The 12,978-nt window shown below is 49.6% G+C and overlaps 2 protein-coding genes across 3 annotated transcripts; both read left to right on the top strand.

Annotated features, from left to right (window-relative positions):
* Positions 1-1,157: 1,157 nt before the first annotated feature.
* Positions 1,158-4,958, top strand: LOC127307399 (uncharacterized). Of its 2 annotated transcripts, none has more exons than XM_071821961.1 (5): positions 1,158-1,684; positions 3,912-4,181; positions 4,299-4,385; positions 4,529-4,614; positions 4,698-4,958. In XM_071821961.1, the coding sequence occupies exons 1-2, from the start codon at positions 1,358-1,360 to the stop codon at positions 4,014-4,016; spliced, it is 432 nt and encodes a 143-aa protein (XP_071678062.1). In that variant the 5' UTR covers positions 1,158-1,357; the 3' UTR covers positions 4,017-4,181; positions 4,299-4,385; positions 4,529-4,614; positions 4,698-4,958. The 2 variants fall into 2 exon arrangements, with proteins under 2 accessions (XP_071678062.1, XP_071678063.1); XM_071821962.1 differs by having other exon boundaries at positions 4,299-4,416.
* A 505-nt stretch (positions 4,959-5,463) lies between these two features.
* LOC139832250 (uncharacterized) lies at positions 5,464-11,675 on the top strand. Its single transcript, XM_071821957.1, has 2 exons — positions 5,464-6,608; positions 6,698-11,675. The coding sequence occupies exon 2, from the start codon at positions 10,283-10,285 to the stop codon at positions 11,666-11,668; it is 1,386 nt and encodes a 461-aa protein (XP_071678058.1). The 5' UTR covers positions 5,464-6,608; positions 6,698-10,282; the 3' UTR covers positions 11,669-11,675.
* Positions 11,676-12,978: the final 1,303 nt, after the last annotated feature.

Below are 12,978 nucleotides of genomic sequence, written 5' to 3'. Positions count from 1 at the left end.
CCACCATCATTGTGAGTCGGACGATGTCGTCTAACCCCTCCCAAACCCACTTGGACTCCTTGGCCACCTTGGACTCCTCAATGGTGAGGGTGTAGGTTGCCTTCTCATTGTAGCCCTCTAACACCGGCACCTCCTGTTTAACCGCCGCTTCTACCGTGACAACCTCGTCCTCGTCATCCTCGTCGTCAGTGACCACGGCGAGGTCGTCGTACTCCTCATCGGGATGGAATTCTCGCACCTCCCAGGATGCCCACCGCATGTTGTGCTCCCAGGCGAGGAAGGCTGATAGCCGGAGGTACCGGCGGCCGTACTGCAACGATTGCAGACTGCAGGGGCCGAGCTATGCGACATCGCATCTTCGCTTCCAGCGCTGGCCCATCAGTGGACGCTGGCGGTTTGCGGTCCGATAGTGGAATCTATCAAGCGTGGAGGCGGCGATAGATTTCGGGTGCGGCGAGCGCGTGGAGGTGACGAGTGGTGATGGTGGCCCGAGGATGAGCCTGTCTCTTCTTCAGTCAGGACGCTATGTTCATTGACGGCGGTGATTGCGGTAGTGTGCTAGTTCTGGCAAGGGTGTAAGACGAGGTAGTGGGGGAGAGGCGGGCATATAGGACCCATATAAGACACCGTAGCCATCAATGCCCCTGTATGATCTAGCGCCTTCGGTATTAATACTGGTACATGAGCTGAGGCGGTGTTGCAGCGGTCAGTGACAACTTTGATCGACATGGCTGCTACCACCGGTTAGCTTTTTACCGTCGCGTCGATGCTATAAGCGGCCACGGTATGAGGATGCGTGCGTGCCCGGTCATCCTATCCAAGCGGGCGTGTTGCTCGAGATGTTTGTTGGCACCCACAGTTATTAAGCAGATTCGAGACCTACGCGAAATAGGATGCCTATAATATTTAGATAAAGTTGAATTTCTTAAAAGTTTGACCAACTATATAGAAAGAAGTGTCAACATTTATAATTTCAAATTAATATTTTTAGAGCAAATATATTTTTACATCATATGCATTTAAAGTTTTAGAAGTTGACATTGTTTGTAAATAGTAACTCAAACTTTAAATAAAAACTATAGGCATGGAAGGAGAAAGTAAGTTTTTTTTTTCGAAAAGAGAAAGTAAGTTCAAAGAGCGGCCCGAACCGACCTAATCACTGTCGGTATCCAAAACCCGACCTGATCTCTGTCGTTAAAGCCAGCAACGCACCCATCTTGCCGCTCTTTCCGATCTCGCGAGCAATCCCGAATTCTCGATTCCGCGATCTCGACCCTGCAACCCTAGATTCCCCGATCTCGCGCGCACCCCTAGTTTCCGCGATCTCGCGCGCAACCCTAGCTTTCCATCCGCTGCCATGGCCTCAATCGAGCCCATGGCCCCGCGCGCTAACACCACCTGGTATCTCGTCGACGACGACGACCTTGTCGAGGTCGCGAGGCGGCGGGACGCCGTCGCCAAGAGGGCCCGGGACGAGGACCTTCGCGAGGAGGCTGACGCCCGTGGATGGTCTTCCGCGATCCCGGACCGCAGCCTCCCCCTGCGCCGCCGCCGCGGTTCGGTTTCGCCCTCTTTCGCTCGCGCCACCACCTCCGTGGCTGTCGCCGAGGAGCAGATCTGCTCCCGTGAAGTGGCGTCCTCGACCATGATCCACAGCAAAAGCGAAGCCCAGGGTATCGCCACGGTTTGTGCCGAAACCTATTTCTTGACCGTCCTGTAATGGATGGTCGACTGCAATTGTGTCTTTGACCGTAGTATCTGTGGACGATTAGGCTCCCAATTTAGTACATGTTCTGGATGATTAGACTCCCTACCTGTGCACGATTTGGTTCTCTGCTTAGTAGTACATGTCGACGAGTAGTTTCTCTACTTAGTACCTGTGGACGATTAGGGTTGCTGGTTAGTCCTATATCTGCCACATAGGAATTGGGATTTGAAAGGGAGTTTTTTTAGAGCCTTAATTGTTTAAAATTTGGATATTGATAAAAAAATTGGACCAAAAACTCAAAAAAAATGATAAAAAGTTGGACATTAACAAAAAAAAGGACAAAAAACTCAATTTTTTTTTTGATAAAAACTTGGACATTGCATTTTCCATATATCTTGAAAGTACTTTGCTAACTTGAACTATAGCCACACAAGCTAGAAGGATTGTTGGATTGAACCTTGTCAAAAGTTATGTTCTTGCCAAACTGGTGGTCTATTTTCAACGTATGCTTTTAGCTGAAGTTTAGTTCCTATAGAGCATCTAGTAACATGAATATGAAATCATTAACTAATTAATAAACAGATATGAGTTTTCTTCACTTCTCAGCAGCTTTTATGGGCTTAAATTCAGGCTTTGATCATGTCTCCTGAACAATTTAATTACATTGTAGCAGTTATCCATTAGTCAATTGTTTGAATGCTGAAAATACACGGTTTGTGCCGAAACCTATTTCTTGACCGTCCTGTAATCGCCGGTCGACTGCAATTGTGTGTTTGACCGTAGTATCTGTGCACGATTAGGCTCCCAATTTAGTACATGTTCTGGATGATTAGACTCCCTACCTGTGCACGATTTGGTTCTCTCCTTAGTACATGTCAACGAGTAGTCTCTATACTTAGTACCTGTGGACGATTAATTTGGCTCTCTACTTAGTACCTCTGGACGTTTAGGGTTGTTGGTTAGTAGTATATCTGCCTCATAGGAATTGGGATTTGAAAGGGAGTTTTTTTTAGAGCCTTAATTGATTAAAAAATGGATATTGATAGAAAAAATTGGACAAAAGACTCAAAAACAAGTTGATAAAAAATTGGACATTGCACTTTCCATATATCTTGAAAGGACTTTGCTAACTTGAACTATAGCCAAGCTAGAAGGATTGTTGGATTGAACTTCACTTGTCAAAAGTTATGTTCTTGCCAACTGCTGGTCTATTTTCAACGTATGCTTTTAGCTGAAGTTTAATTCCTATAGAGCATCTAGTAACACGAATATGAAATCGTTAACTAACTAATAAACGGATATGAGTTTTCTTCACGTCTCAGCAGATTTTATAGAGCATCTACTTAGTACCTCTGCACGATTAGGGTTGTTGGTTAGTAGTATATCTGCCACATAGGAACTGGGATTTGAAAGGGAGTTTCTTTAGAGCCTTAATTGCTAAAAAATTGGACAAAAATCTAATTTTTTTTGATAAAATATTGGACATTGCATTTTACATATATATTATATATATCTTGAAGGGACTTTGCTTACTTGAACTATAGCCAAGCTAGAAGGATAGTTGTATTGAACTTCATTTGTCAAAAGTTATGTTCTTGCCAAACTTGCCGGTCTATTTTCAATGTATGCTTTTAGCTGAAGTTTAGTTCCTATAGAGCATCTGGTAACATGAATATGAAATCGTTAATTAATTAATAAATGGATATGTGTTTTGTTCACTTCTTGGCAGCTTTTATGGGGTGAAATTCAGGCTTTGACCATGCCTCCCGAACATTTGAAGTACACTGTAGCAAGTTCTCCATTAGGCAATTATTTGAATGCTGAAATTACATGGTTACTATTTACTGCCAGCCTGCCACTTATGTTCACCTGCAAATAAGAAGTTTGGTCTTTTTTTGCTGAAGCCAGGTGCGCACCAGTTAATAGTTGAACAAAATATACCTGAATAACTGCTTTTGTTGCTTTGTGGCAGTCTTTCCGCTGAAAATGATACTTTGTGTGCGTGCTTAATCACTATTTATCTTTACATTTGGCACTCATTATACAATTTTAGATTATGTAAATTTTGCTGTTCTTCCAAGTTCATGTGTCCTGTCTGGATTTTGTGAATGATTCTCATTTCTTGGGATCAAAGTTACATTGCTCTGCTCCAAATCTTTAAGTCGTTTATCTTAATTGATTATTCTGATTGTCTTCTTTGCAGGATCATGTGCTGTATGCATTCTTTAAGACACTCTGTCTACTCCATCCTGTCTCGCAGCTTCTTTTGTTACTTTGTAGCAGTCATTTTGTGGAAATGCATATTTGATGCTTCTGCTAATCACCGTTTATCTTCATGTTTGGCTCTCATTTATGGTGTTCTCTTTAATTACTCAATTATATCTGTTATGGCAAGTTTGTGCGTTATGGTTGGGTGATGTGTATGATTCTCAGTTTTTACTATTAAAAAGGGAGAAGCTGAGACCCCAAGAAGGTTAGTGCTGCTTTTTACTCCAATTCTTCAATTTATGTACTTCCTCCGGATCAAAATAATTGTCCAAAAATGGTACCTTAATTATGTAATTGGTTGGTATGTTTGTCTTCTTTGCAGGATCACGCGGTGCTCTTCTGTGTGCTAATGCTTTGAGACACCCTGTTTACTCCAACCCTGTCGTAGTACCATTTGTTTGAAGATGCGGTATATTGATTATATTCTGTCTTTTTCGTAGGTGTGCTTTCATAAAGTCAAAATCATGCTGATTTAGGTCTCTAAAATCGCAAAGCCCATATAATTATTTAATCTACTCTACTAACTCCTATAAATTTACATTTTCCTTTCAGTTAGTTACCAAACATGGTGATCGGCTTTTGGTACAGAAGCCATTGAAGATTGATCGTGGCTTCAGAGGAATTCTCCAAGTTGCAAGGTGAGAAGTCAACCAATGTTTTTCCAGATGCAGTTGAAATGCTTGTCTTTCTCACATTTTCATGTGTGTTCAACACTTTTCAGAGATTGGACACAAAGGAGGAGCCAGTTCAAGAGTTGCGGCTGCACCTCCATGATAAGACCATAGGAGGCCAATCTGGCCTGTGCCGAGGCAAGACAGTGGGCGGATGCGGGGGCCTGTGGCCTTCGCCAACTACTCCCCTAGATTAGGTCTTTTTGGGTCGAGTTGTATGGCGTGGTGTTTGTCCTTCTATGAACTTGTACATATAACCTTCCTTTTCTATCAATGCATCGAAACGCAAGGCTTTTGCGTTTTTGCGAAAATACTCTGGCCTGTCCAACTTATGTCTGGTATGCTGCAGCTTTATACAATCCTCTACTAACTCCCTTCTTTGAAATTACATTTCCCTTCAAATTGTCTGCCAAATATTGATGATGGGGTTTTGAGCCAGAAGCCCTTGAAGATCGATCTTGACTGCAGAGGAATTGTTTTTAGTTGTAAGATGAGAATTCAACCAATGTTTCTTTTCTAGGTATGGTTGAAATGCATTGTTTTCTCACATTTCCGTGTGTTCAACACTTGCCAGAGATTGGACATAGTGGAGGAGCCAGTACAAGAGATGTGGCTTGCCTGGCTAGCACCTTGTCAACAGTAAGACTATAGGAACCTAATATGGCCTGCCCCAACTTACTATTTATTCAGCTCAAATGCATTTTCAGTTTCCTGAGTGTCTCCAGGAAGGTAAGGTTGATCAACTGTCTGAGCATCACATATTCACATCATATTTTAGTCTTATAATTATTGAGCATCACTGCTCTGAACGGCTTAGAATTGCCAGTAATGAACATGGTTACAGATATCTGGTCACAAAATTTGTCTGGTAATGTTGCAGCTTATACTAGACACTATTTATATGGATAGTTATGAAATCATAATCATTTCAATTTGAAGATCACTTTTAAGTTTAAAATATGCTCCTATGAGCTACTTTGTATCCTTATAATAACTACTATATTAAACCTTAACAACTTCGTTTTTTCTCAGTTCTCCTGATTTACTTTTTGCCTGTTTGCCATGCTGACACGTGTTTTATTGTGCTATATAGATGTTTCGTGTGTATTTCTGGGAACGTCTTGCAGTTTCTGTTTAGTTTGACCCGTGTGGTTTGTACATGGTGTGAACTTCTGCTTGGACGTAGTCATAAAAATCCCGACTCCACTGCTTCGGCGTGATTTGATCGTGGGTGGATCCGGCAGTTGGTCAAAGCGGTGCAAGGAACGGTTCAGCAGCGCAACACGCGCCCCGCGTGGGCCCTCCTGCCTGCGGCCCCTCCGCCCACTAATCTCTCTTGGGCCAAGGGAGAGCGAGGCGGCGAACGCGACTACGCGAGCACGGGGTCGGCAGCGAGATTGGAGCGGCACTGGGAGAACTCGGGCGCTGACCGTGGGAGTCGGCGTGGTTGTCGCTGGAGGCGGCGGCGAGCTTGACTGATGGAGAACCGGACGAGCAAGGTGAGCTGTCCGGGTGGGGGTGCCCATGCCGGCCGCAAACCGTCGATGCGGGCACAGGGAAACATATAGAAATTAGCCTTATCTCCTTTCTCTCATCTTCCTCTCAGATTCTCAACCGCCGCCACCCAATCCCTTATTCTCTTCCCCTTCCTGCAAGTGCTGATGCCTGCGACCTCTTGTGGGTAGGCCACTTCTACCTAGGTGGCCAGCAAAGCCAATCCGTGCATCGTGACTGCTCTAGCATCGCGCGCGCCGTTGAGGCGATATGGCTTCCTTCAGGCAGTTCGTTCCCCGGAAGATGGCCCCGCCGACATCCCCGTCGGCTGGTGCGGCATGTCCATGACCAGCCTTGCGGCAGCCTGCTTGGGATGTGGGAGAGCGGCATTGCCTGGAAGCCGCCCCGCCGCCACCCAGATGGACGAGCAGCAGACAGCGGCGAGGGGCTGCACGCCGGCGAGCAACGTAAGGCTAGACTGTGGTTCGTTATCCCCTCCCTCCTATCCATATGTGTACCTACATCTATGACTTATCTGTGTACCTATGCGTACAAGGCCGTGTGATGGGGAAACGAGTTGGTTGATGATTGGTCCCTTTGATGCCTGGTCGACCCGGCTGCTTGCTGCCCTTCACACTAGCCATCCCTGCCGTTTTCTTGATTACAAGGTATTGTTCTTCATACATAGTCTGTATTGTTACCTTGCAGCTGTTTTGCCTCCAATGTACTATGGTTGTTCATATTAGGCTGTTCCTTGATCGTTTGATTTACGGATGCTGAATGTGCTCCCGGTTGCCTATGTCACTCCTCTCCTCGCTACGCCATAGGCACATGTCTGGTGAGTTTTCTCCTGATGAACTTGCCTTGCCACGCCATACCCGAACATATGGTCAGTTTTCTCCTACTGAACTTGCGGAACTTCACTCTCAGCTGAAGGAACTGAACAGCAAAAACAGATTTTCCTAAAGACCTAAACAGGATGTAAAATTTATCTTTTGAAGAAATCGTTGTAAACGGTTGCAGTGCCTAATGATAGAATTTCAAGTGGATCAAATTATTGTTCTTATTGTACTCTCCAAATGTTCGGTTTTTGAGAGAGTGACTTCTTATGTCTGATTAAAGTTGATTTGTCATAGCTAGATGTAAAGATAGATTATAGATAGTTATACATGTGCATACCTCTGAAACAGAAACATAATTGGTTTCTACTTCTGCTATCTAGGAGCATACTTTTAGAACTATTACTATTCAAATTGATTTTTTTTTACTTATATGCTTCATTGTGTAAAGTCTCCGCCAAAGAAAATATTAAACTGAACCATGTTCGGTGCAAGATAGAAGACTCTATATACGTACCAGTTGTCCAGTAACTGACCTGTAGCTGGCTAACTAAGCAATTTCACATTTTTATTTCTCTAACCAGATTCTGTTAGCTTATTAGTATGAAAGTTTACATTTGTAATTTCCCTGGTCATACTACTATTTAATTTCATCATATTATGACCGGGAATTTTCTGTAGCTCCCAATAGAGCTTCATCCCAAGATACTATAATTGTTCCTGAGCTTTCAAGTATCTTGTGATTTTTTTCTTGAATTGCATGGGACTCATGTCACAATTATGTTTCCTTTCTCAACTATTGAGCTATATATGCGCGGCATTAGTGAACCTTTTGTAAGTGTCAGTATAAACTCTTTTGATGTTGTAACCAGAGAAAATATTGTATTGCGGGGAAAGACAAAATCAAAGCCTACTTGATTTGGTGATTTGGTTCAGCAGGCTGGGCTGTGAAAACCAGCAATACTATCACGTCTGATTGAAAAAAGAAAATCATGGATTGAAAATATGTTTGGCGCCTTGACTAATCAGATGTGGTCTATGCTTTTACCCATGTCTCTGCACTATTAGTTGTCAAACATCACTGTATTGGAGATTCATCTTTGCTAAGAAGGAATTCAGTTTCGAGTTTTGATATGGAAGAACTTCCATTACACAATGGAATACTTCTGCAGCTATTAACATTTAGCTATCCAATACATGTGCTCCGTTTTAGTGAATAACTTTTCCATACTGAGGACACCTAAACCATATGGTGATTTCTATGGGAAAAGCATATAAGATCGGTGAGTTGCATTTTCCTAGGCATTTTGTGTCTACTGCTTTGATATGTATAATGTTTTCTCCAGTCTTCACAAACCAATATTATATTTATTTTAGTATCGCATGATTTCAACTTTTCAAGTAGGCAGTGTACATGTCTTTTCTGAATTGTAGTATTTTTCGAACTGTCGACATGGGGATGCATTTGATGGGCCTCAAACTTTTAAACTGCCCTAGCTTCTCTCATTGACCAAATATTATCTTCTTTCTTACTACACTGAATTTAGAAATCAAATCTATCCAAGCACCAGGCATGGTGAACATATATAAATTGCTTTTACATTGAGACATTTCATCTTTCTGCGTATTTTGTATCAAATATCTGTCCAAATTATTTGTGAATCTGAATTTAATATGCCAGTTATCTTGACGGCTGTAATGCATAATCCGTTTCAGTTTTCATCACATATAAATCAATTTTTCTTACTACTTAACAATAAGGAGCATGGTTGATGAATGTTTAGAAGGTGCTAAATATGAGCCCGAAATCTTCAAGGTTTATTTCTCTACTATCTTTAGAAGATGAATGTGCAGCCTACTATTTCCCTCTTGCAGAAAATTCTACTTTTTCATTGTGGGTCCTTTATCCTGTAGTGTCTCAGATGTGTGCTTTTCGAGGCATGCCACAGTATATTATCCAATCTATTTGTTATGACTGGTATTGGTTATGTTAGGAGAGGGCCCAACCATGGACCCAACTAGGGGCTTAGCCCATTATCAGTTTAGGGTTTAGCTCTTTATATACTGGATGTAACGATGCAAACAGGCAAACAATAATCATATTCATTATTGCTGACTCCCTGAGGAGTCGGTCTCCTAAACCTAGCCGCCGCCCTCCTCTTCTCAGCCGTGCACGACGGCGCCCTGCCGCCGGCGTCCGCCGCCTTGTTCGCACACCACTCCCTCCTTCCCCTACAAACTACGCCCTAGGTCCGGTAGAGCTGTTGGTTCTACCAATTTGGTATCAGCTCATGTCGTCTCCGCCGCCCACCACCACGTCATCCGCGCCTCCGCCCGTTCCTCCGGCCGCCGCCACCACGGCGGGTTCTCTAGCGGCCACCACGACGGCGGGCTCCGCCGCGCCGGCGCCCGTCATCTACACGCCCGAGCAAATGAGCGGGGTCGTCAACGACCTCGTCACCGCGGTTCAAGGCATCCGCCTCTTCTTGATCGGTTCCCAGGGGCCTGACGCCCTTGCCGCCGGCTGTCTTCTCCGTGCCGGTGCCCGCACCATGGGTTCCGCCCTTCACGGGCGTTCCGATGCAGCCTCCGCCGGTGCCGGCCCAGCCCTGGCCGCAGTGGCCACCGTCCGCCCCCGCCAGCCCAAGTGCCGTGGCGTCCCCATCCACCAGATTCGCTTCCCCCCGTCACCGTCTCCGCTGCCGGCGTGGCTCGCCGCGTCGTCGACTCAGCCGGTCTGCACCACCGCCGCTGAGCCGCCGCTACCCTCCCTCCTGAGCGCTGGCCCCAGGGGGTATGCACGCCCCCATGAGGCGCGCCCCGACGCGCCCGACCCCGGTGGGGTTACACAGCCACCACCCCGCTACACCAAGGTCGACTCCGCCACGTACGATGGGGCAGAGGACCCCCTAAACTGGCTTAGCCAGTGTGAGCAGTTCTTCCGCGGGTAGCGCACCCTCGCGTCGGATCGCACCTGGCTTGCCTCCTATCACCTCCGGGGCGCCGCCCAGACGTGGTACTATTCCCTCGAGCAGGACGAGGGCGGCATGCCTCCTTGGGACCGCTTTCGGGAGCTATGCCTCCTTCGCTTTGGACCGCCAATCCGAGGGAGCCGCCTCGCGGAGCTGGGGTGCCTCCCCTTCACGTCCACGGTGTAGGACTTCGCCGATCGCTTTCAGGCCCTCGCCTGCCACGCCCCGGGCGTCACTGAGCAACAACGCGCGGAGCTCTTCGTCGGCGGACTCCCGGATCACATACGGGTGGACGTGGAACTTCAGGACCCCCACGACCTGCAGACGGCGATGCACTACGCTCGGGCGTACGAGCGCCGAGCCCAGGCCCTGCAGCCGCCTCCCCCGAGTCGCGGGGCCCGACCACCCGCCCGCCCCCCGCTGGCCGCAGCACCGACCACGCGGCAAGCACCGCCCGCTCCAGCAGCGCCGCAGCGGACCTTCCGGTGCCTCACCCCGGCGGAGCAGTTGGAGCGCCGTCGCCTTGGCCTGTGCTTCAACTGCGACGAGCCCTACGCGCCAGGCCATGTCTGCCCGCGCTTCTTCTACTTGGAGACGGTCAACGATGGCGACGTGGACACAGGCGTCGACACAACGCCGGAGACCGCCCTCGACGCCGCGCTGGCCACGGCGTGCATGGTCTCGCTACATGCGTTGGCGGGCATCCGCAACGAGCAGACGATGCTCCTGTCGGTGACGATACACGGCGAGCAGCTGGTGGCCCTCCTCGACACCGGCTCCACACATAACTTTCTGCCGGAAGCCACCATGCGTCGCTTGGGCCTCCAGCCGAAGGGCGGCGATCACCTCCGCGTCACCGTGGCCAACGGCGACCGCCTTCGCTGTCACGGCGTGGCGCAGCACGTGCCGCTCTCCATCGGCGAGGAACACTTCACCATCGCGTGCGCCGGCATCGACTTGGGCTGTTTCGACTTCATCCTCGGCGTGAACTTCTTGCGGCCCCTCAGGCCCATATTGTGGGACTTCACAACCTTGACGATGACCTTCTGGCGCCAGGGCCGCCGCGTTTGTTGGACGGGCATTGGGGGCGCCGCCCCGGCACCACAGCTTCAGCTCACCACGGCCGACATCGACTCCGACCACCCTCTGTTGGCCCACCTCCTGCAGCAGCACGGCGACCTGTTCGACGAGCCGCAAGGCCTTCCGCCGACCCAGGTGTACGATCACTGGATCCACCTCGCCCCGGACACGGCGCCGGTGGCCGTGCGGCCTTACCGCTACCCTCAGCTGCAGAAGGACGAGCTCGAGCGACAGTGCGCACTCATGCTCGCCGCGGGCGTCATCCGGATCTCTACGTCGCCGTTCTCGGCGCTAGTGCTGCTCGTCCGCAAGGCAGATGGCACATGGCGCTTCTGCATCGACTACCGCGCCCTCAACGCGCTTACGCTGAAGGATAAGTTCCCCATTCTGGTGGTCGACGAACTCCATGGGGCGCGCTTCTTCACCAAGCTCGACTTACGGTCGGGCTATCACCAGGTGCGCATGCACCCGGACGACATCGCCAAGACGGCGTTCCAGACCCATCATGGCCACTTCGAGTTCGTGGTGATGCCCTTCGGCCTCACCAACGTGCCAGCAACATTCCAGGCCCTGATGAACGATGTACTCCGCCCCTATTTACGTCGGTTTGTGCTCGTTTTTTTGACGATATTTTGATCTACAGCGCCTCGTGGGCGGAGCACCTACAGCACGTCGCCATCGTCGAAGAGCTTCGCGCGCATCATCTTCACCTTAAGCGCTCGAAGTGCTCGTTCGGGACGACATCGGTCGCCTACCTTGGCCACGTCATCTCCGCTGAGGGGTTGGCCATGGACGCCGACAAGGTGGCGGCCGTCGCTGCGTGGCCGCCTCCTCGTTCGCCGCGTGCTCTCCGCAGCTTCCTGGGTCTCGCCTGGTACTACCGGAAATTCATCCGGGACTTCGGCATCATCGCGACACCTCTCACGCGACTTCTGCGCCGCGACGCCTTCGCCTTGGATGATGAGGCCACCGTCGCGTTTGAGGCCCTGAAGGGGGCCCTCACGACGGGCCATGTTCTCCAGATGCCAGACTTCGCACGGCCGTTCATCGTCGACTGTGACGCCTCCGGAGTGGGGTTCGGTGCAGTGCTTCACCAGGGCGATGGCCCGCTTGCCTACTTTAGCAGGCCTTTCGCCGCACACCACCTCAAGCTTGCGGCGTACAAGCAGGAGCTCATTGGCTTGGTGCAGGCCGCGCGCCATTGGCGTCCCTACCTTTGGGGGCGCTCGTTCCAGATTCGCACGAATTAGAGGCTTTCGACCGTTCCGCAGCATTAGTGGATCAGCAAGCTGTTCGGCTTTGATTTCACCGTCGAGTATGGGCCGGGGTGCCTCAACACCGTCGCTGACGCTCTCTCTTGCCGCGACGCTGTTGACGAGGACGACGCACCCGAGGGGCTGGCGTTGTGCATCCGTTCGGGCCCCTCCTCCGCCCTCTTCGACACCATCCGCCAGGCTACTGCGACGACGCCTGGCGCCCAGCTTCTACGGCAGCAGCTGGAGGCGGGCGAGTTGGAGGCGCCATGGCGCTGGGCGGAAGGGCTACTCTTGCACGGGCGCCGGATCTTTGTGCCCGACCACGACGATCTTCGACACCAGGTGCTCCTGCTGGCCCACTCGTCCGGCAATGAGGGTGTCCAGAAGACCCTTCACCGTCTCCGCGCCGACTTTCACATTCCTGGGGATCGTGCATTGGTCCAGGATTGGGTGCGTTCTTGCGAGATATGCTAGCACAACAAGACGGGGACGCTGCGACCAGCAGGGATGCTGCAGCCACTGGAGGTGCCCTCCCAGGTTTGGGCCGACATCTCCATGGACTTCATCGAGGGCCTCCTCAAGGTGGGCGGCAAGTCTGTCATCCTCACGGTGGTCAACCGCTTCTCCATGTACGCCCACTTCATCGCGCTTGGACACCCGTACACCGCCGCGTCCGTTGCTCGTGCCTTC

Source organism: Lolium perenne, chromosome 6 (genome assembly GCF_019359855.2).
Source record: "Lolium perenne isolate Kyuss_39 chromosome 6, Kyuss_2.0, whole genome shotgun sequence".
NCBI lineage: Eukaryota > Viridiplantae > Streptophyta > Magnoliopsida > Poales > Poaceae > Lolium > Lolium perenne.
This window is presented reverse-complemented; position numbering and strand designations above follow the sequence as displayed.